The following is a 23,917-nucleotide window of genomic DNA, read 5'->3' on the forward strand; positions in this document are numbered from 1 at the left end:
ACTTCTTTCTTTTAAGTTTGTCTGTTCCGGTATTGAATATGCTACTAAATGAATTGCTGTGCATCAGTAAAGTTCCTCCTGGGACAAAGCATGTGGACATGGATCTGGCCACTTTACCTCCAACCACAGCCATGGCTATCCTTCTCTACAACAGATGGTAAATTTTTTCATAGACCTAAAATATGTTGGACAGCCTCTTTTTAATTGCACTCTGGCCTTCAAGGGTATGCCTTTTTTTATTTTTTTAAGATTTTTTTTATTTATCAGAGAGAGCACAGGCTGAGGAGTGGGGAGGCGGCAGAGGAAGTAACAGACTCCCCACTGAGCAGGGAGCCTGAATTGGGGTTCGACTCCAAGACCCTGGCCCAGATCATGGCATGAGCCAAAGGCAGACCCTCAACTGACTAAGCCACTGAAGTGCCCCTCGGGTATGCTTTTAAGGGTCCCCTATAACCTAGAGGTCTCTCAGAGGATCTTGTAAACTGTGAGTCTGGTGGTGGAGAAAATTGATGACTGCATAGTTGAGCATTCTGATAAAAATATGGATGATTTATGAAATTTTTATCTGAATTAAAACAGGATAATTTATAATACAAATGTTCTAAGGAGTACTTGAAATAATAAATGACATTTATAACGTATTAAATTTTCTTTTTTTTGTCTTTTCTTCAGGGCAATTAGGACAATTGTTCAAAGTAGTTTTCCTGTCAAACAGGCAAAACCTGGACCTCCTCAGTTAAGTGTGTAAGTTGGCAGATATGACCCTTTGTTGGTACTTTTTTCATCAGAGTTAAAAAAAATTTTTTCTTGCAAATTTTTAAAAACCCGTGGTACAGAAGGTGTAGAGTAGAACCAGAGGGCAGAAGGCTTGCATCCAGGTAGGTTTGAAGGAGTTGGAAGGGTAAGAGAATCAGGTAGGGTTCTGGACATCTAGAATAGAGAGCTCTAGAAAGATGGTAGGGGAGGGCGCTTTGTGAATTGTGCCTTTCATCTTTGGTGTTAGCTCATCTGCTCCAGAGTATTAAGATTTCTTTATATAATTAAATTTATGTGAAGGTGTATTTGTTCTGTACATAGAGAAATTATCTTAATATGTAAAATTGATAGGAGTTCACATGCTGCTTATAACCTGAATTTATCTGTATGTTTTAAACCTAATACTTAAAATTTAGGTAGTTTACCCAAATTTGTGGCTCGAGAGCATAGTTTCTAAGTTGATATAAATGAGCTTTTGCTGGCCAGTAAGTTTTAGTTTTAAATTGAGAATTATTATTTTTTTAAACACAAAGCACATGGGAAAATAATGGTTAAATTAGCATCATAATTGAGTTTTTATGGGTTTTTTTGTTTAATTTTTTAAAAGATTTATTTATTTTAGAGTGTGCAGGTGGGGGTAGGGGCGGAGGTAGAGATTCTTCAGACTCCCTGCTTAGCCCTGAGCTTGACTCAGGGACAGATCCCAGGACCCTGAGATCATGACTTGAACAGAAATCAAGTTGTTGGATGCTTAACCAACTGACTGCCCAGGCGCCCAAGTTTTTATTTATTTAGTTATCTTTAAGCATGAAAAGAAACAGCATTAAAAACATTTTTATTTCAATTCCAGCTCACGTTGAATAACGCTCTGACGCTTCGACTTTATAGTCCTTTGAGTAACATTTGATTCTTTTCAATCATTTTCTCTTTCAGTATGAATCAGATGCAACAGGAGAAAGAGCTAACAGAAAATATTTTGAAAGTAGTAAGTATTGGCATCAGTTATACTTTTATATTTCCGGGTTGCATGGCAGAGTATGTTCACATGCTGCTTATAACCTTAAGTATATGAGAATTGGCAAGGTCTAGAAGCAATGACATTTAGGTTTTTACTGTTAGAACATAGTTTGGTAATAATTGTAAATTGTATAGCTTTTCAGTGTTAATGGTGGTGCTTTACCATTTTTTTGTCAAATTGTCATGATACTTGAGATTATCACTCCTTAAGTGATATTTTTATATTTAATATTTCCCAGAATTCTATAATAAGCACATATTACTTACATTTTAAAATTACTTCTACAGTCAGGAAAATGTAGCTGTTACTTTTAAATCTAGTTAATATAAAAGTAGAAATATGGGAGTTACCATAATTTAAAAGTGATCTCTATAATTCTTTAGCACTTACAATGTGCCAGAGATACTCAGGGAGGATAAGATACCTTCTGTATCTATATCTGTATAAAATTAACATGCTCTGTAATATTTTGAATGTGGAAGAAGAAAACTGCATTATTTTATTTTTGTTACTAGTGCCTACTAAATGGATATCAGTGATGCATACAAATATTTCTGGAATAAATCAGTGGAAACAAAACTTTTAAAGCATTTTTCTTTCAATTTTCTATTAAAAAAATCTTTTCGATTTCATGTTTTCTAATTTCAAAATAGGAACTTCTGTATTTTTAAAAATTTAAGATAATCTCAACAGATCTAATTGCACTCCTGTGTTAAAAAAATTTTTTAATAGCTTAGTACAACAAGCTACTGAGTATCCTGTAAATATATTTTGGTTAATTTTCTGTGATTTATGTATTTTAATAGTTCTTTTATTGAATTCTTGTAGCTAAAAGAGCAAGCTTCTGATTCTATTTTGGTGCTAGAGGCAGCCCTTAAATTAAACAAGGATCTTTATGTCCATACGATGAGAACACTAGATTTATTGGCAGTGGAGCCAGGTATGGTAAATGGAGAAACAGAGAGTTCTACCGCTGGATTGAAAATCAGAACCGAGGAAATGCAGTGCCAGGTATTTATAGCTGTGTTTAATCAATGCGTGGCAAATTTTTGGGAGACCTTAAGTGAGATCATTCTAGCATTATTAATTTCTGCCTTTGTCTCTCTGATTTTGACTTAAGATGTTGTTTAAAACTTTGCATCATATGTATTTTTTGAAAGATTTTATTAGAGAGAGCATGAACACATGCACAACTGGGGAGCCTTGGGGAGATGGGAGAGGCAGAGGGCAAAGCAGATTTCCCGATGAGCAGGGAGCCCAGTTCTGGGCTCCATCCCAGGACCCTGGGATCATGACCTGAGCTGAAGGCAGAGGCTTAAACCACTGAGCCACCCAGGTGCCCCATTTGAAGACTTTTTAAAGAAAGATCTGTCTGGGTGCCTGAGTGGTTCAGTTGGTTGAGTGTCTGACCTACGGTTTCTGCTTGGGTCATGATCTCCAGGTTGTGGGTTGAGCCCCACAGCATGCTCAGCCCAGAGTCTGCTTGAGATTCCCTCTCCCTCCTTCAAATAAACCTTAAAAAAAAATCAGATTTGTCAGTGATGTGTAGAATAAACTTGAAACAGGATATAAGGAGCTGTAGGGATCTGGATTTGAGCCTGGCCTCTGCCAGTACTTGGTTATATGCCTGTAACCAGACATTGTCACTTTCTGGGTCTTGTTCCTGTTCAGAAAATGTTCAGGTTGGGTTAAATAATCTGAGTCTTTGAGTTTTGCATTTGGTGAATCTAGGCATAAATTTTTAAAGGTTCTTGAAGAAATAAACAGATTCTATTAGTACTTTCCCTGTTGGTTTTTTTTTCTATTTTTTATAGTTGAAATTTCTTATTATTTCACTCTGGCCATTTAGTTGCTCTTCCCCACTTTAAAGAGAGTGGAAATTGGGCCGCCTGGGTGGCTCAGTTAAGAGTCAAACTCTTGGTTTTGACTTAGGTCATTCTCTCCCTCTGCCCCTTCCCCCACTTGTGCACACTCCTGGCGTGCTCTAAAATAAGGTCTTAAAAAAATAAAAGAAGTAGAGATGGTAGAGAATTCATTATGATGGTGGATGCAGCAACGGTGATAGTAACATCTAGTTTCCAGTGGCAGCCCTAGCAAGAGTATAGCTCCTTGCTGCTCTCTGTGTAGTGCTGGTGGCCACATGTGGTAAGAGCTTTGGAGTCTAGTGTTGAGATGGCTGCAGTGCTCACTAGGTCACTTTGGGCTCTCATCTGGCTTCTTGCCTCCCTTGCCCCTTTTGTTTTCCAAGCCTGATTCTTTGGCCCAGTAATTCGAAAGGTCATCTGAAATCTTAAGAGTTAAATCTATTTTCTGCTTAAATCAGTCCACTGGATTCTGTTGCTTGTGACTAAGAACATTGTTTCATTGCTCACTGAAATTTTTTTTTTCTTAATATATGTACCTGTGTTTTGCTGAGATAAACATAATTTTGTGTTTTGTTAGCTCTTAAAAATGAAAATTACTAAACAAATTTCATCACCATTTTAGGTGTGTTATGATTTGGGTGCAGCATACTTCCAGCAGGGCTCTACGAATTCAGCTGTCTATGAAAATGCCAGAGAGAAGTTTTTTAGAACCAAAGAACTAATTGCAGAGGTAAGTATAGTGATAACAGGCACAAGATAATCAGTCCTTAAAAAGTCCATCTATTTTTTGGCTTTTTCTGATGATAATAAAAACAAGTGTTCATTGTAGTACATTTGGTAAGTTTTAAAAAATACTGAAAACATTTTGAAAATCTGTAATACTACTGCTTAGAAATTACCCCTATTGTCATTTTAGTTTATTTTCTTCCTATTTTCATTCTTTGTTTTTATACAGATAAGCTTAGACTGACTATATTTACCATATTTTTACCATGCCCAAGTCTTTGGATAGATACTTAAATGTATTCTCTTCTGCTGTATAGATGAGCTGTGATTTACTTCATTTCCCTAATGTTTGGGCATTTATGTTTGCTACTTTTATTTACTGTAAAGCTATGATACTTCTGTCTCCAGGCATAAGTTTTTGTTTGGTTTAATGTCAAGTCAGTGGTTACTAAATTTGTAAAGGCTGTGAAACATAAAACCAAGTTGCTTTCCAGGTACATTTCTTTCAGGGTACTCTCATCTGCAGTGCAGTGTGTTTTTCCTTTTTCTTCCCCTTCCAGTTGCTAATTTGGTTGGGTGAGAAATAACAGTAACTTTAAAACATTTGCATTTCCGTAATTCTTAGTAAGGGTGAACTTTTTCATGTTTATCACTTGCATTTTTATTTGTATGATTCTGGCAACTGCATTATGAAGTATATAACTAGGTTTTTATGTGCTTGGTGCCTAGAAAAATTCCTATTTCAGTCTCTCGTCATCAGAGAAATTGATTAAATGTTCAAGAGATTTACTTTAAATCTATTCTAGATCTGTTGGGAATTCCCATTTTCCTTTGTCCAGGCATTCATCAGATTTGTTCTCCTTTTATGTTTTCTTAAGTATCTTAAGTTGTTTTTTAACAGTATTAGCTTTTTGTTAATGTCTTAATTGTCATATCTACTTAGAGTAAAGACGTCTGCCTTTTGTATGTTGGTCTGAAAACTAAACCAGGAGTCAGCAAACATTTGCAAAAGGCCAAATAATAGATACTTTAGCCTTTGGGCTATATTCAGTTTATGTTGCATATACTCATTTTTTTGTTGTGTTTTTTGTTTTTGTTTTTTTCCTTTACAACCTTAAATGTGGTTCTTAAGTCAAGGGCTCTACAGAAATTGACCACAGGCCAGACTTGGCCTGTGAACACTAGTTTGCTAACTCGTGCTAATTTTTTATGGTTCCTCCATCCCTGAATTTTCCATTACATTTTCTTGTACTGTTAAAATGCATTGAGTGGGTACTAGACTGTTGTTTTTATAACATTGATGGATAATGATGTATACTTCTTACTTTGCAGATAGGTTCATTATCTCTTCATTGTACCATAGATGAGAAGCGGTTAGCGGGCTATTGTCAAGCATGTGATGTTCTTGTACCTTCTTCTGATAGTACATCTCAACAATTGACTCCATATAGTCAAGTCCATATTTGTTTGAGATCTGGCAACTATCAGGTAAGATGTATGATAGGGATGTAATAGTAGTTGAAAAGTTTTGGAAACCAGGCAGAACTGAGTTAAAAATCTGGCATCGCCATTTACCAGTTGTGTGATTTGGGGCAAGTAAAACAGATTGACCTCTAAAATGGTGGTAATAGTTAACTCATTTCATAGGCTCCCTATGAGAATCAAGTGAGAAGTTATAGTTTATAAACTAAGCAGTGCCTCGTACAAATATTGACTCATTTTGATAATATCCTTTTTTTTTAAATTTATTTATTTGACAGAGAGAGATCACAAGTAGAGAGGCAGGCAGAGAGAGAGATAGAGGGAAGCAGGCTCCCTGCTGAGCAGAGAGCCCGATGCGGGACTCGATCCCAGGACCCTGAGATCATGACCCGAGCCGAAGGCAGCGGCTTAACCCACTGAGCCACTCAGGCACCCGATAATGTCCTTTCTTAAAGGTCAAGAATTTGCCCATATTAAGTAATTTTTTTTTTTTAAGATTTTATTTATTTGACAGAGAAAGAGAGCTCACAAGTAGGTAGAGAGGCAGGCAGAGAGAGAGGAGGAAGCAGGCTCCCTGCTGAGCAGAGAGCTGGGTGCAAGGCTTCATTCCAGGACCCTGAGATCATGACCTGAGCTGAAGGCAGAGGCTTAATCTGCTAAGCCACCCAGACGCCCCTTAAGTAAATTTTTAAAGAAACTCTGTAAGCAGAACTTTTAATTTTTTAAATTAAAAGTAGAGAATTTTTAGTTTTGTGGACCCTTAAGTCTTGTGTCTGACTTAAAAGTATGGCCTTATAGCCCATCCTTGTTAGTCACTGTAGATATTAAGACTGAAGAAGAAAGTGACCAAAGTGGTGTTGGTAGTTTTGGATGGTCTCTTACACAGCTTGCTTTACCAATGAGTGTGGTTGTTACCTCAGTTTTATCCATGCAAAGGGCTTAAATTAGTCTTGAGATTTTTATTGCCTCCTTTGGGTATATATTTTTAGTTTTATAATGAAAATCACTGGGAATTAGCATTTGTAGTTTTAAAATCTTTATTGGAAAGCTTTCTTTTTAGAAAATGAATAGTGCCTTCATGTTAGCTCAAAGCTGGAGTCATGAAATGACAAAGCTATAGCCTATCTTTAGTTTTGTCTCTACAAATAGGCTTTTAATCGAGCTTGTTATTTATTTTTAAATGAAATTAATTTTTATTTATTTATTTATTTATTTTTTTTTTAAAGATTTTATTTATTTATTTGACAGAGAGAAATCACAAGTAGGCAGAGAGGCAGGCAGAGAGAGAGAGAGAGGAGGAAGCAGGCTCCCTGCTGAGCAGAGAGCCCGATGCGGGACTCGATCCCAGGACCCTGAGATCATGACCTGAGCCGAAGGCAGCGGCTTAACCACTGAGCCACCCAGGCGCCCCTGAAATTAATTTTTTAAAAAAGATTTTATTTATTTGAGAGAGAATGAGAGAGTACAAGCAAAGGAGAGAGGGAGAAGCAGGCTCCCTACTAAGCAAGGAGCCTGATGAGACCTTTGATCCCAGGACCCTGGGATCCTGAGCCAAAGGCAGATGCTTAACCAACTGAGCTACCCAGTGCCCCTTAGCCAAGCTTTTTAGTTCACTCTTAAATAGAATTGATACCCCCCCCCCCGCAGAAAATAAGAGTAGGGATAGTACTTCCTCCCCCACCTCTGCCCCCTTTTTAAATTCTGCTTTGCCTTGGGGAAGAAAACTAAACTTTCTTAAAGACAGATTAGATACAGATGGATTTATATAGACATCTTTTAGTTATTATATATCCCTAGTACAGGCTCTATAAAGAGAGTGGAAATCAGTTACAGTAAGATTCAGAATCTTAGGAGACTCTCTGGGGTGGTAAACCTTTGTAAACAGACCTTAGAAATATTACTCATGGATAGGCAAATGTTAACTGTGAATATAATGAAAAGCCAACATTTATAAATCAGAAGGTATTGTAATGAGTAGCTGGGAAGAAAAAAATCACAATTTTATTACAACTCTGAAATTTATCATTTCAGTTATGTATACAGGAGTATTGTAGAAATCCTATTTAGCCTGGTTTTAAAAATAGGGTTCTATTTATATAAACTCTGTAGTTTTTGTGCTGATTGTGTGGTTACTTGGTGGCGCCTGGGTGGCTTACTTAAGCTCAGTTAAGTCCAACTTCTGATTTCTGCTCAGGTCATGACCCTGGGCTGGTGGGATTTGAGCTGCTATTCCATGTTTCGACTGCCCTGGGAGTGAGCTTAAGTGAGCCTACGTGGGATTCTCTCTCTCCCTCTCCCCACCCTACCCCCAATGAGTGAATGATGAATGAATATAGTTATTTGAACAGCTATAACAAATGTGTCTTCTTGCATGTGGGAAAAGTCTGTCTTGCCTGTGTGTAGGCCTACTCTGTTCATGTTTTGCTGTGGACAGTGCTTGCTCCCGAGTTGTGAAACCACCTTTGTCACTACTTTTTTTTTTTTTTTTTTTTTTTAAGATTTTATTTATTCATTTGACAGAGGTCACAAGTAGGCAGAAAGGCAGGCAGAGAGAGAGGAGGAAGCAGGCTCCCTGCTGAGCAGAGAGCCCGATGTGGGACTCGATCCCAGGACCCTGGGATCACGACCTGAGCCAAAGGCAGAGGCTTTAACCCACTGAGCCACCCAGGTGCCCCAGTCACTACTTTTTTGATGGTGACAGTTGATTAGCTTTAAATGTTTCCAGAAATCCTCTTCCCTATCTCCATGTGTTAACACTCCTTTCAACCCTTCTCTTAAATTGCTTGATATCACTCCTTTCTCCTCCTCTTCAATTGCTTGATTAAGAGCTGACGCAAAGTCTGTATGGAGTGATATAGGTATTTTCTGTAATTCATTAATGACTATATTTTAAACCATTTAAATTTATTATAATTGTTTCTTTGTGTGCTTTTTCCAGCTCAGTTTTAATATTTTTAAAAGTTTGTTGTATGAACCTATGTTTAAAGTAGATGAGTATTTGAAGGAGAAAGTGAGTGAGCACAGAGGGAGAGGGAGAAACAGACTCCCCACTGAGCAGGGCTTGATCCGAGGACCCCAGGATCGTGACTTGAGTCACCCAGCACCCTGAATTTTTACAACTTCTAATAATGTACCTGGGTTGCTTTTGATTGATTCTTCCTTTACATCTTATTTTTGGCTCATTATCTTCAGTTTGAAAGGGCAGGGTTTAGGGAGTGGTAGGTGGCTGTTTTTATCCTCAATCTAATTTTAAAGTTTTAGAAAAGATTTTCCTAGTAAGATGATTTTCTTTCCTAGTTTCATGATTTTCTTCAATATATATTTTCCATTATAGAAAGACTTTTTTCTTCTTTTTGGAAAGACTGTTAAAGAAACTTTGCCAGGATTTTTGAACTGGATGCAATTTTATGTCTGTGTTCTAGGATGTAGTAAAGATTTTCATTGAAGATAACTTAACCTTCAGTTTACCTATCCAGTTCCGGCAGTCAGTACTAAGGGAACTCTTCCAGAAAGCTCAACAGGGGTAAGTAAGTAAATTGAAGAATTACTTTCTTATTTTTGGATAAAAGAGCAAGTGCATTTTGGGTTTATCAAAAATAACCTCCAAATTACCTATAAACTGTGACAGTAGTTTCACCTTTATTAATAAATGGGAAACTAACACAGTCAGAGCAGCCACTTTAATGTTCATCTAATCCATTTTAAAAGCACTTGGGAAAAATTAGCAGAATTTGGTTCTGTTACCTAAGCTGTAACTAAATCATCCCTTGACAGATTTAAAACTTTTCTGTTCTGCTCTATCCCCACCCTTGACATGTGCCTGAATAACCTAAACTCTGACCTCTCAAGGATAAATAACTCATTCTTGTCAGTTTGGTTTTGTAATATATACCTTTTATTAAGAAGAATGTATTAGTGGATCTACTTTTGTATTCTACAGAAATGAAGCTCTAGATGAAATCTGTTTTAAAGTCTGTGCCTGTAACACAGTCCGTGATATATTGGAAGGTAGAGCGATTAGTGTTCAATTTAACCAGCTATTTCTTAGACCTAATAAAGAGAAAATAGACTTTCTTCTTGAGGTAAGATACTTTTTCCCTTTTTGATGTGTAATTTTGCTATAAACATAACCAGTGACCTCTTAGTTGTCAAATCCAGTGCCCTCTTTTCTCTCTTCATCTGACTTGCCGGTGTTGGATACTCCTGACAGACGGTGCTTTCCGTCCTTATCTTCTGCTAGAGCTCTTTGCTGATTCCCCAGTACTAAGTTGTCCTTGGTCGTTCCTTGACGTCTCTTTTGCTCTCCCTTTAGTGTTTCTGTTTACAGTAGTTTTGGTTTTGGCTCAGTTATTTCATACCATTTTTGAATTCTTATTTAAAGCTTCAGTCACATGTTGACTAAACATTCCCAAATCATAACTCTAACCTCTTCTGTGAGCTCCAGAATTCGTGTTTTTGTTGGATCTTTCTACCTCTTTAACTGTCTTAATATAACAGACATTGAGAGAAATATAGAAAGCACAGTTAATACCAACTTAGTTCCAAAAATACAACATTGCCAACACTCTAGAAGTCCTTTTTATTTTTATTTTTTTTAAAGATTTTGTTTATATGTTTAACAGAGAGACTGTGAGAGAGGGAACACAAGCAGGGGGAATGGGAAAGGGAGAGCAGTCTTCCTGCTGAGCAGGGAGCCCGATGTGGGGCTTGGGGCTTGGTCCCACGATCCTGGGATCATGACCTGAGCTAAAGGCAGACGTTTAATGGCTTTAATGGCTTTAATGGCTCCAGGTGCCCCTAGAAGTCCTTTTTATGCCCCTTACCAAACCCTCTCCATCTCCCCTTGAGGAACCACTATCCTGCCTTTTGTGATAATTTTTTTTCTTTTCTTTATAGTTATGTCACCTTTATATGTACCCTAGAGAATATTCTTTAATTTGCCTTTTTCAAACTTTATAGAAATGAAATCATACAAAATGTATTTCTTTTCCTTCATTAAAGAATATGTTTAACAGATTTTTTTCTAAGTCGTATGCATTTATAGTTGACTTTTTTGTTGCTGTAAGATGTTAGCCGCTTAATATATTGTTTGTAACTATTTTCTATCTTTTCATCTTGTTGATGGCTTTCTTTGCTATGCAGAAGCAGATGTAGGCACAATTTTTTTGTTTTTTGTTGCCCTTGCCTTTGGAGTCCACTCCAAAAAAAAAAAAATCATTAAGACTGAGGTCAAGGAGCTTACCGCCTATGTTTTCTCCTAGTTTTATAGTTTCAAGTCCATTATTCAAGTCTTTGTCCATTTTGAGTTAATTTTTATATGTGGTGTACAGCAGTGGTCTACTTTCATTCTTTGCATGTTGCTCTCCAGTTTTTCCAGCACCATTTGTTGAAGAGGATTGTCTTTTTCCCCATTATTTTCCTGCTTTGCCAAATATTTCTAGGCTTTCTGTTCTGTTCCGTTAATATGTGTCTGTTTTTGTGCCAATACCATACTGTTTTGATTACTATAGCTTTTGATTACTGTAGCTTTTTTTTTTTTTTTAAGATTTTATTTATTTATTTGACAGAGATCACAAGTAGGCAGAGAGGCAGGCAGAGAGAGAGGGGGAAGCAGGCTCCCTGCTGAGCAGAGAGCCTGATGCGGGGCTCCTTCCCAGGACCCTGGGATCATGACCCAAGCCGAAGGCAGAGGCTTTAACCCACTGAGCCACCCAGGTGCCCCTGATTACTGTAGCTTTGTGTTTTTTGTTTGTTTGTTTGTTTTGAGATTTTATTTATTTGACAGAGAGGGTGAGAGAGGGAACACAAGCAGGGTGAGTGGGAGAGGAAAGAAGGAGGCTTCCCACTGAGCAGAGAACCCGCTGCGGGGGCTCTATCTCAGAACCCTGGGATCATGACCTGAGCCGAAGGCAGCGGCTTAATGACTGACCCACCCTGGGGCCCTGGTTACGATAGCTTTGTAATAGAAGTTGAAATCTGGAATTGTGATGCTTTTCTTTTCTTTTTTTAAGACTGCTTTGGCTTTTCAGGGTTGTGTGTGTGTGTGTGTGTGTGTGTGAGATTCCATACAAATCTTAGGATTGTTTGTTCTAGTTGTGTGAAAAATGCTGTTGGTATCATGATAGGAATTGCAGTAAATGCGTAGATTGCTTTGGGTAGTATAAACATTTCGATAGTACTTGTTTTTCTGATCCATGAACATTTCTTTCCATTTCTTTGTGTCATCTTCGTCTGTCCCAGGACCCTGAGATCATGACCTGAGCCAAAGGCAGATGCTTAACCACTCTGAGCCACCCAGGCACCCCAAATTTTTAATTTTTAAAAAATTTTAATTCTAGTTAACATACAGTGTTACTTATATTCGTTTCAGGTGTACAATATAGTAATACAACAGTTCCATGTATTATTCATTGCTCATCAAGATAAATGTACTCTTAATCCCTCTCCCCTTTTTCATCTGTCTTCCCACCCACCTCTCCTCTGGTAGTCCTCAAGATATTCTCTGTAGGTAAGAGTCGGTTTTGGTTTGTCTCTCTTTTTTCATTTGTTTCTTAAACTCCACATATAAGTGAAATCATATGCTATTTATCTTTCTCTGAAGCTTAGCTTTATACTCCCATTTCATCTACATTGTTACAAATGGCAAGGTTTCATTCTTTTTTAATGGCTGAGCAATATTCTGTTGTATCTATACACATCTTATCCATTCATCTATCATAGGACATTTAGGCTGCTTCCATAGTTTGGCTATTGTAAATAATGCTTAAGTAAACATGGGGTTTATCTATCCTTTTGAATTTAGTGTTTTTGTATTTTTGGAGTAAATACCCAGTAGTGCAATTACTGACTTACATGGTAGTTCAGTTTTTAATTTTTTGAGGAATCTCTATCCTGTCTTCTGTGGTAGCTGCAGAAACATGTTAATTTTAAGGGTTAAACTACCTTGGCTTGCTTGTAGTAAATTCAGCTAAATCATGACTTTTTAAAAAATTGAGATATATTGGGGCACCTGGGTGGCCCAGTGGATTAAGCCGCTGCCTTCGGCTCAGGTCATGATCTCAGGGTCCTGGGATCGAGCCTCGCATCGGGCTCTCTGCTCAGCAGGGAGCCTGCTTCCCCCTCTCTCTCTGCCTGCCTCTCTGCCTACTTGTGATCTTTCTGTCAAATAAATAAATAAAATCTTAAAAAAAAATTGAGATATAATTGACATGTAACATACTAGTTTTAGGTATATGTTCACTTTTTGAAACATATTGCAGAATTTAGTTTGTGATATATTAAGGTGTTTTACATTTGTGTATGAGGTTGATATAGCTATTTTTTTGTTCATGTCCTTCCTTTGATTTTGGTACCAAGGTCATACATACCTCATAAATAAATTGAGGGATCTTTTTCCCTTGCCTGGAAAAGTTCTCCTAAAAGTAAACTCATTGCTTCTTTAACTGTTTGGTAGAATTTACCAATGAAATATTTGGACCTGGAGATATTTTGTGTGAGGAAAGATTTCTGGCATTGCTTCAGTTTCATCAGTGGATATAGAGTTAGTGTATTTTTCCTGATTATCTTTAAGAGGTTTTTTTTGTTGTTTTTTTGTGTTTTTTTTAAAGAATTTATCCACTTAACCTGAATTTTTTTTTAAGAAGTCTCCATGCCCAGTGTGGACCCACTTGAACTCAAACCCTGAGATCAAGATCTGAGCCTGTGACCAAGAGTCAGACATTTAACCAGCTGAGCCACCCAGGTGCCCCCACTTCACCTACATTTTTAAGTTTATTATGTTTTTAAAATGGGTGGCTCATTCGGTTAAATGTCTGCCCTTGGCTCAGGTCATGATCTCGGAGTCTTGGGATTGAGCCCCATATTGGGTTCCTGCTCATCCGGGGAGTCTGCTTCTCCTACTACCCCTGCCCTCAACATGCACCCCCCACTCCTCTGCTTGGGCTCGCTTGCTCTCAAATAAATAAATAAAATCTTTAAAGAAAATAAAATGTTTACAGCATTTATAGAGATGCCCCCATTTCATGTTTTAAGAACTGAGCTTAATTAACACATTTGTTATATTGCTTATCAGAAGTTAACACCCATTCCCTAAGTTTCTTGATAGGTGTACAATGTATCACTTTGTTCGAATAAGCTATTGTGAAAGCATATTCAGGTATTACCTATAATAAAATCATTAGTATTTATAGTGTGGAGCAAAGTTATTGCTACGTATTTTGTACATCAAGATGTTCAGATGTGCAGTATGCTGATAATCTATTCATCTGTGCATAGTTCTTTTACAAGGCTGTTTCTGAGCATGGTACTTGAAAAATTACTGTTTTTTTCCTTTTTTAAAGAGGGAGGGAGAGAGGTGGGAGAGAATCATAAGGCGGCTCCACACCCAGCCTGGAGCCTGAAGTGGGGCTCAGTCTCCCAATCCTGAGATCATGACCTGAACCTAAATGAAGAGTCTTGGACGTTTAACCAACTGCGCCACCGAGGTGCTCCCTTTTGCCCCCCTTTTAATAACAGCCTTATTGAGGTACAATCACATATCCTACTGTTCACCCATTTAAAAACTACAATCCAGTGATTTTTTTTTAAGTATGTTCATAGATTACGCAACTTACCACCTCAATTTCAGAACTTTTCATCCTCCCTCTTCTACCTCACAACGAAACTCCATATCTGTTAGTAGTCATCCCTTGTATTCCCTCAGTGGCCTTTGCCCCAGGCAACTACTAATCTAATTTTATCTCTGGATTTGCCTGTTCTGAGCCTTTCATATAAAAGGAAATCATATGTTCCCCCCCTTTTCTTAAAAATTTTACTCATTTTAGAGGGAGAGTGTATGAGTGTGAGTGGGGGAGGGGCAGAGGGAGTGAGAAAATCCCAAGCAGACTCCACACTGAATGCAGAGCCCAATACAGGGCCCTAATCCAGCACCCTGGGTCATGACCTGAGCCAAAACCAAGAGTCATAACAAAATGTACTGACCCACCCAGGTGCCCCTTTGTGGCCCTTTTTTTTCTTTCTTTTTTTTTTTTTTAAACCGACTTCTTTACTAAATGTTTTCAAGGTTCACCCATATTGTAGCATGTATCAGTGCTTTATTAGTTTTTGTGGCTGAGTAATACTCCATAGAAGGGATACATTTTTCATTGTTCATTTTATGTCTCCATTAGTTGATGGACTTTAGGGTTCTTGGCTATTATGAGTTCTTGGCTTTTAGTAATGCTGCTGTGAACATTCTGTTTTTTTGTTAACATATTAGGGAATATTTGAAAATTTCCACCACTTAGGGACTTTTATACTGATGGCGTTGTTTTGGTTTATTGTAAGTAATAAATAAATAAATCTGATGAATAAACTCAGAATATTATGAGACTGTTATGTGTAATAACTAACATTTCCATAGTTTTCCTTAATTTCAGTCTTTATTTTTAAAACCTTGGTTATCTTCTTAATCATTGGTTCTGTATACTTTAGCTGTTACTGATCATTCAGCTATTTCAGATTAATCTTCTTTCACTTTTCTGACTGGAGCTACTGTAGAGTTTACCACCTCATAGAATTGGTTAACGTACTTTATATATTCTGGGAAAGCTTTATACCATGCTAGGTATGTTATTTTTTATATCATATAAATACCTGCAGTTGTTGAAATGATCACATTCCACTCTCTCTCCCCATAATGATTCTTATTTCACAGTCTCATTTTTTAAGTTACTTAGGTAAATCTGTGATTGATAAGTGTCTGAAGAAGGAGAACTTTGTTGTTTTTAAATGTAAACTTTTCAAACTGCAGGGTATATTTTTTAAAGTGCCAATATTCAAATAAAAATTACTCAAATTCCTAGGTATGTTCAAGATCAATAAATTTAGAAAAAGCTTCCGATTCTTTGAAAGGAAACATGGCTGCTTTTCTAAAGTAAGTGCTTTTTTTTCCCCTTCACTTTCAAGTTAGTCCTGTGAGAAAAATAACATTATTTTTTGTATATAACCTGCATGTTTTATAGCCAGGCAGTCCATTGAGAGCCAGTTAAGTTCAGATTTGTATAGTGACACAAAATTTAGGATTTATATTAGTTACTCCTTTTGTATATTTTGACACTGACTTCACAATTTTAAGTAAGGACCAAAAATATTTTTAAATATATTTCAAATATAATTATACAGTCTATGAAGTGGTAGCTTGTTAAATGGTTTATGAGTAAAGATTGGTTAATATGATTGCTTTTCCCAAACTAAATTATAAACTTCTTTTGTTTTACAATATTTTTACTGATCTAGGAATGTGTGTCTGGGGTTGGAAGATCTGCAGTATGTTTTCATGATTTCTTCACATGAGCTTTTCATTACATTGTTGAAAGATGAAGAACGAAAGCTACTTGTTGATCAGATGAGGAAGCGATCCCCTAGAGTAAATCTGTGCATTAAACCTGTAACTTCATTTTATGATATCCCAGGTTAGCTCTCTAGTCTGCTAGCGAAAATGTTGGCACATTTTGCCCCTCTATTATATTTGCCCCTCAGTGTATTTGAGGATGCCCTCTTATTTGTTTTAATTTATACTTATGTCAGTAATTAATTAGAAATTTACCAGTCTTCTGTAGTCGTATTTCTGTCTAAGCATTAAGTGCCGAACTCTGCTGAGTCTATGGTTAATGGAAATTGAGGCCTAGTTACATACAAGATTCTAGCTGGGAAAATAGAGTGATTCTGCTGCTGCTGCTGTGTTCTTGGAGGTAAAAATGAAAGCTGGGAGGGAGTGGTAAAGGGTCCTGAAACTAAAAAAAAAAAAAAAATACAGGTTCTCATGCGTTTCAGTCTGCAGTGCTGTGTGACACTATCTGCTGACTATGCATTCCTCTTTGGCAACATTGCTATGTTTGCCTTATTTACTTGATGATTTTCTTCCATTTTTGCTTTTATATTATGGCTACAAGTAGAAAATACTATGCTCTTATTAAGAAACGTAATATTTAGAGCTTAATATATAGGTGAGTCAGGATGCATTTGATTTAACAAAACAAAATTGTAGCTGCTTTGAACCTTACTAGGAAAATGACATTAAGACCTAAAATGCTGGGAATGGATTAATGAAGACTGTATCTGAATGTCGAGTTGTAATTGGGGATTTTAATGAACTTCTTGGTTTTCTGGGAAGATAGTGCCTCCACCTTCTCTTACTCTCCCTTTAAAAACCACATTTTTAGTATTTACTAAAACAAAAATTTATTTATACATGCCTTTGTTAACACATTATGTTTGAAAGTAGGAAACTGTCTACATAAGTTAATTTTTCCGTATATCCCACCTAGTTCTTTGAATCAGTTACTGGTTTTTATCTTTGTTTATATTTTCGTTGTATTTATTTATTAAATGCAGACTTAATACAAACTGTTAGGTTTTCTGTATGAGGATAGAATATGTAATTTATGATGAATGAGTTCTGAAGATGAGAGCTGTTTCTCATACTTATAATACTTAACATACAATTTCTCTCAATGAATTATCATTCTTATATTTGTAGGATTAAGGATTTCTTTGAATTAAGTCATTATTGAAATGGAAATCTCTTCTTTCTTAGCTTCAGCAAGTGTCAACATTGGTCAGTTGGAGCATCAGTTGATACTGTCAGTGGATCCCTGGAGGATTCGACAGATTTTAATTGAATTACATGGTATGACTTCAGAGCGCCAGTTCTGGACAGTGTCTAACAAGGTTAGAAACCCTTTGTCAAGAACACATAAGAAAATCATACTTATTTTCTGATGTAATTTATTTATTTTAGAAAAAATTTTATTTGTTAGAGCGCATATACACCAGTGGGGGAAGAGGCTCCCTCCATAACTTCTAAAAATAAGTTTATGTCTTATTTATTGTCATAGCATTTCTATATACTTTAAATAAAGCTGTAAGTGTCTGTATAAGGAATGTTCTTTCTTTCTTTTTTTTTTTTTTTTTTGTCAGAGAGAGTGAGCATAGGCAGAAAGAGTGGCAGGCAGAGGCAGAGGGAGAAGCAGGCTTCCTGCTGAGCAAGGAGCCCAATGTGGGACTCAATCCCAGGACGCTGGGATCATGACCTGAGCCAAAGGCAGCCGCTTAACCAACTGAGCCACCCAGGCGTCCCTGTATAAGGAATATTCTTTATGCATTAGGTAGCTGCTCCTTGCTATGTGCTTCTAGAGTATTTTTGTTTTTATGAATACCCTCTTGAAGTCTAAAGCCTGAAGGTTGAAACTGATTCATTAAAACTTCTTTATGGGGCGCCTGGGTGGCTCAGTGGGTTAAGCCGCTGCCTTCGGCTCGGGTCATGATCTCGGGGTCCTGGGATCGAGTCCCGCATCGGGCTGTCTGCTCAGCAGGAACCTGCTTCCTCCTCTCTCTCTCTGCCTGCCTCTCTGCCTACTCGTGATCTCTGTCAGATAAATAAATAAAATCTTTAAAAAAAAAAACAAACAAACAAAAAAAAAACTTCTTTATGGGACATTTTTTGCTTTATATGTTCATTTAAAAATGCCCAGCCAATGGATTTACCTGTTTCTGAGTTACCTATTTAAAAGCTTTCCTGCATGCAAAGTGCGCATGAAAATAACTTTTAGAACACCATTTCAGTGGAATGTAGCTAAAGATACAAAGGTTACAGGAGAAATAAAAGTAGTATGGCAGTACTTCTAACTCACTGCGTACTTCTCTGCTAGAAATGTAGTAAAAAAGCAGCCAGAAGTTTATGTATATTTTATGGGATTTGAACATGTAAGTGCAGTGAAATGAAAGATTTCTCTGAACATTAGTGCTAGGCTTCATTAGTGTTGATGTTTCTGTTCATGCTCATTCTTAGAGATGAACAAGGGTAGCATAGTGAAGAGGGAGTTCTGATCTGACTGCCTGAGTTTGAATCCTGGCCTCTATCCATACTAGCTGTATAATCAATCTTGGGCAAGTTATTTGACATTTGTGTGTTTTGCTTTTCTTATCTGTAAAATGAGGATAATAGTACCTACTTAATAGTATTTTGGTGAGGATCACATAAATTAATAGATATACGCCTAGAGCTTTTATTTTCTTCTTTTTGTCTATAGATTATCCTTTAGAAAGTTCCAGTCCATTTAATTTATTACTGGGTGATAGTGAATATGTTCATTTTGATTAGTATTACATTATGGCTATCATTTTCCTTTCACTACAGAAGTGACCCTTGCCAATCCCTTTAAAATATGATTAAAGATAGGGAGGGCACGTATTGCATGGAGCACTGGGTGTGGTGCAAAAACAGTGAATACTGTTACGCTGAAAAGAAATTCTAAAAAAATATTTTTAATCACCAGTTCTTCAGTTTTTATAATTGCATTGTTTTGCCTTTAAATCCTGTATACCACACTATATACCCATTTTATTTTTAAATTTTCTGAAGTTTAATTCCAGTTAGCGTACAATTTTATATTAGTTTCCACTGGACAAGCATCTTTAATTAAAAGACTTTTTCTTGAAAAAAAAATGATTAAAGATTATTGAAAGATTCTTCCCTAGATTTGCCTTTCTGTGTGTGTGTATGTGTATTTATGTATTTTTATCTCTTCTAGTGGGAAGTGCCTTCCGTGTATAGTGGGGTTATCCTGGGAATTAAAGACAATTTAACAAGAGATTTGGTTTACATTCTCATGGCCAAAGGTTTACACTGCAGTACTGTTAAGGTAAGTAAAAGCGTACATCAACTACTGGTTAAGAATGTGCTTTATTTCAGGGTCTGACCTAAAAATTGATGGCAATATTATGTCCTTTAGTTATGAACTTAGTATATGTCTTCAATTATTTGGGTCTCCAATTTATTTATGTCTTTATCTCTTTTAATGTGTGTGCTAGGTTTTCACTCAAAATCTAGTATTTTACACTCAAAGACACTTCCTAATTTGGACTAGTCACAATTCACGTGGTCAGTAGACACGTACAGCTAGTGACTACCATATTGGACCATACAGCTCTAGGTAATTGTGGAGCTCTTGACAAGTTTATAATAGGGGGCATGTCATTGGCAGCTTTTCTCTTTCCATCCCTAAAGTAAGTAACATTTATTGGGCACGGAGAGACTCTAATGCCGTTTTCATATATATTTATTCTTTAACTTATTACACACACACACACACACACACACTGTGTAGAAGGTGTTATCTCAGTTTTCTAGGTGAGAAATCAGTCAAAGGTATTAAATTAACGTCACTCAGCTAGTAAGTGGCACAAGTCTTAGAACGGATAAAAGAGAACAGAGGGAAACATTTAGGAGGTAAAATCTAGAATTGAGGGCGCCTAGATGGCTCAGTGGGTTAAAGCCTCTGCCTTCAGTTCAGGTCGTGGTCTCAGGGTCCTGGGATCGAGCCCCACATCGGGCTCTCTGCTTAGTGGGGAGCCTGCTTCTCCCTCTCTCTGCCTGCCTCTCTACTTGTGATCTCTCTCTGTCAAAAAAAAAAAAAAATCTAGAATTGATTGCTTACTGATGTGCTATGGAAGGCAGAAAAGAATGGGGAGCAATGCTCAGCTTTTTGCTTTGGATGCCAGCAAGTGAATATTCAGAAGAACATTTTTGAAGGATTGATTATTCATTTTTACAATGGTTAATTTGGGCCTGCAATGAGAAACAGTCTAAAGCCTGGGGAATGGTCTGGGCTACAGATAGAGATTTGGTAGGCCTGAGGGATGACCCAGGGAGAATATACAGAATCGAGGGGATACAACATTGGGTCCAAGAAACAGTGGCATGATGGGTATGAGGACCAAGACAGAGATGGAGTCCTAATAGCCAAGCGACCAGACAGACTATCAAGAACAAGGGAGTGGGCAGCACTTGGATGCAGTCCTTAAGTCCTGTAAGATAACTAAAAAGTGTTGAGTAGTTTGCACAATTAGAGTATCTTTGTTTAGTAAGAACTGTTTTTTCATTGTGATGGGGGTAGGGGCCAGATTGTAGGAGTCAAGGAGGCACGTGGGAGGAGAGAGAGAAAGAATGAATGAAGACTACTCTTTGAAAAAATTAGAAGCAGATATGTAAAGAAAAGGGTTGGACTTAGTGAATTTATTTGATTTATTAGCCAGTTATATGAACTAGTAAGCTCGTATGCAAAGATTGTAGAATGTAAAACCTTACTGAAGAGTGTAAGAATGTAAAACCTTACAATTACAGAATTGTAATTCCAATTCTGAATAATCTAGGTGTGTAGTAGGGTACTTGTCATAGAAAGTGTATGCATTCTCTATATACATAAAAGTATGTGACGTGTATAATTTATGTGTGTGTATATAACATGTATAGCATATGTATATAAAATATATGTATATGATACGTATATAAATTATGGAAAAATTTTTTTGTTTTATATTTTATGTAAAACTTGTTTTCTATAGCATGTTTTTATACTGTTTATTGGCTTTTTAAAATTGTATACTGTAAATTGGATTTTTTAAAAGAAGTAAGTATTGGAATAAATCAGTGACACAGATGATAAAAAGATACTCTAGCCTCACTCTCTGAGACAACTGTTGTTAACCATCTAAATTAGTTCTTCTCTTTGCTCTGTACTTAGAAAAAATGCACAACTTTTTTTATTCCGGAGGAAAAGTAATCCAGTGATCTGTTTTTTCTTTCTGTAGGACTTTTCCCATGCCAAACAGCTGTTTGCTGCTTGTTTGGAGTTGGTAACAGAGTTCTCACCGAAACTTCGTCAGGTCATGCTGAATGAGATGCTGCTTTTGGATATTCATACACATGAAGCTGGAACCGGGCAGTCAGGAGAGAGGCCTCCTTCTGATCTTATTAGTAGGGTGCGGGGATATCTGGAAATGAGGCTTCCTGGTAAGATGTTCACAAAGTCGAGTTTCAGAAATGCAGTGCTCAACTAATCGTAGGGAAGAACCTTAAACACTTGCTTGGCTTTTTGCCATTCTTCAAAAAGTTACTGCTCTCCTAAAACAGAATTCAGATGTGTTCTCTTGAGAGCATCAGAGATAATGGAGGAAACTATTCATTTCCTAGGATTCCCATAACAAAGTATCATAAGCTAGATGATTTAAAACTGCAGAAATTTATTCTCTACATTTTTGGAGACGAGATATCTGAAATCAAGGTGTCTGCGAGGCTGTGCTCCCTCTGAAGGCTCTGGGAAAGAATCTTTCCTTGGCTTTTTCTAGCTTCAGGTGGCTGCCAGCAATCTATGGCATTCCTTAGCCTGTAGCTTCACACTGCAGTCTCTGCCTCCTTTGTTACATGGCTTTCCCATGTGTGTGTCCTCTTTTAAGGCAGCAGTCATTGGGTTTAGGGTGTGTCCTAATCTGTGTGATCTCATCTTAACTAAGTATATCTGTGAAGACCCTGTTGTCCAAGCGAGGAAACTTAGGTCTCAGGTGGAAATGAATTTTGAGGGAACACTGTTCAGCATACTATAAAACTATATTGCAATGTTAAGATATTCTGTTAACAAAGAATTAAAAATGTCCTTGTAAGTATAGGTTGAACATTTAATTCCTCATTACCATCATAGAAATTATGAAAATCATTGCCAGGGGGTTAGGAACTCACTTGTCACTTTAGGAACAGACCTTCTGTGTCCAGTTATAAGTGTAAATATGTTATGATAAGGAGCTTACATATATAAATGATCTCTGTTGTATGTAAATCTTGCTTAGTTAAAGCAATTTTACATGTTTAAGTGATAATTTAGAGCAATTAAATCATACGGTACACATTAAAGCTATAAAAGTGAAGTATAAAGGAAGGTGCTTAGTAATGTGCAAAAACAGAAATGGCTCTGGCCCTCTGGGGCTTTTGGGTGAATTTGTTACTACATTCTGATTTCTAGCAGATATTACAACTTTTTGGCACTCTGCTGATAGAGTACCTTTGAGCTTTAATGCATCAGTGCCCTTTAATGTCTTAAAAATGGATCCAGTAATATATTGGCACTATCAGCTGACACATGCTACTGTGTGTGTTTTCTTTTTAAAGGTGGAAGTTTGGTTTTTTATTTATAATTTCTCTAAAATGTAAAGTAAAAGGAATTTTTAAATTTTTAATTTTAACATTTGTTGAGTGTTAGCTGCATGTCAGATGTTGTTGGAGCAGCTTTAGGTGCAGAACTCATTTAGTCCTTCTGGCAGCTCGGTGAAGTAGGTACTTTAATTATTACTGTTCATAAATCAGGAAACAGGTACAGAGAGATGAAGGAATTTGGCCAAAGTCATGTAGTAAGAGACTGAAGAGTGATTTGAATCCATCAGTCCTGGCTAAGCCTCTTTTTTTTCACTCTTTGAAATAGATGGGAATGCCTTTAAATAAGCACAGGTCACTTTATACCACCTTTTTGACCTTTAAGTAGTTTGGAATTCACATCACTTTTTTTTTTTTTTTTTTTTTAAGATTTTATTTATTTGACAGAGATCACAAGTAGCAGAGAGGCAGGGATAGAGAGAGGAGGAAGCAAGCTCCCCGCCAAGCAGAGAGGCCGATGCGGGACCTGATCCCAGGATCCCGGGACCATGACCTGAGCCACCCAGGCGCCCCATATCACTTTTTTGTTTGTTTGTTTTTGATCCAAGACTCCTAGCACTGCATGTAATTTATATAAATTCTTACCTTGCTGGATGTTCAGCTGCTTGTCCCATAGTTGGTGTTACATTTAGTGTTTAAAATGGAACTGCAAGGATGTCATGTATTGTTAGGAGAAAGAGGCATAGGCCTAGTGCCTTGCTTCAAGCCTCAGTTACAGACTAAGGTCCCTGAGTTCAGACACCTGGCAGTTGTGCACCCCACTGCCACTGTGAGAGTCGGGGTGGGTAGGATGATCTCTCCAGCAGGGGGAGGGGTGCACACGAAAGGTGACATCTCTTTCATAATCCTCCCTCTTTTTTTTTTTTTTTTTTTTTTTTTTTTTTTTAAGATTTATTCATTTGGGAGAGTGGGGAGCATAGGGAGAGGAAGAAAGAGAAAAGCAGGCTCCACACCCAGTGCAGAGCCCAGCAAAGGCTCAATCCCACCAGCTAAAGCAGAAATTTCCCAATTTTAATACCTTTGTATTAGCTTACTTTCTATTAAGAC

At 37.1% G+C, this 23,917-nt stretch overlaps 1 protein-coding gene across 3 annotated transcripts in view; it reads left to right on the plus strand.

Annotated features, from left to right (window-relative positions):
* INTS8 (integrator complex subunit 8) overlaps window positions 1-23,917 on the plus strand; it is a 54,033-nt gene that overhangs the window by 3,973 nt on the left and 26,143 nt on the right. For all 3 annotated transcript variants that reach the window (XM_013064546.2, XM_004768544.3, XM_013064547.2), the window contains exons 3-15: window positions 17-157; window positions 673-744; window positions 1,690-1,741; window positions 2,603-2,785; window positions 4,262-4,369; window positions 5,698-5,853; window positions 9,270-9,370; window positions 9,788-9,929; window positions 15,690-15,760; window positions 16,123-16,298; window positions 17,423-17,556; window positions 19,419-19,529; window positions 21,478-21,679. In XM_013064546.2, the coding sequence (XP_012920000.1) occupies window positions 17-157; window positions 673-744; window positions 1,690-1,741; window positions 2,603-2,785; window positions 4,262-4,369; window positions 5,698-5,853; window positions 9,270-9,370; window positions 9,788-9,929; window positions 15,690-15,760; window positions 16,123-16,298; window positions 17,423-17,556; window positions 19,419-19,529; window positions 21,478-21,679 (1,649 nt within the window). The remainder of the gene's footprint in view (window positions 1-16; window positions 158-672; window positions 745-1,689; window positions 1,742-2,602; window positions 2,786-4,261; window positions 4,370-5,697; window positions 5,854-9,269; window positions 9,371-9,787; window positions 9,930-15,689; window positions 15,761-16,122; window positions 16,299-17,422; window positions 17,557-19,418; window positions 19,530-21,477; window positions 21,680-23,917) is intronic.

Source organism: Mustela putorius, unplaced genomic scaffold (genome assembly GCF_011764305.1).
Source record: "Mustela putorius furo isolate JIRA1106 unplaced genomic scaffold, ASM1176430v1.1 tig00000228_pilon_pilon_pilon, whole genome shotgun sequence".
Taxonomy (NCBI): Eukaryota; Metazoa; Chordata; class Mammalia; order Carnivora; family Mustelidae; genus Mustela; species Mustela putorius.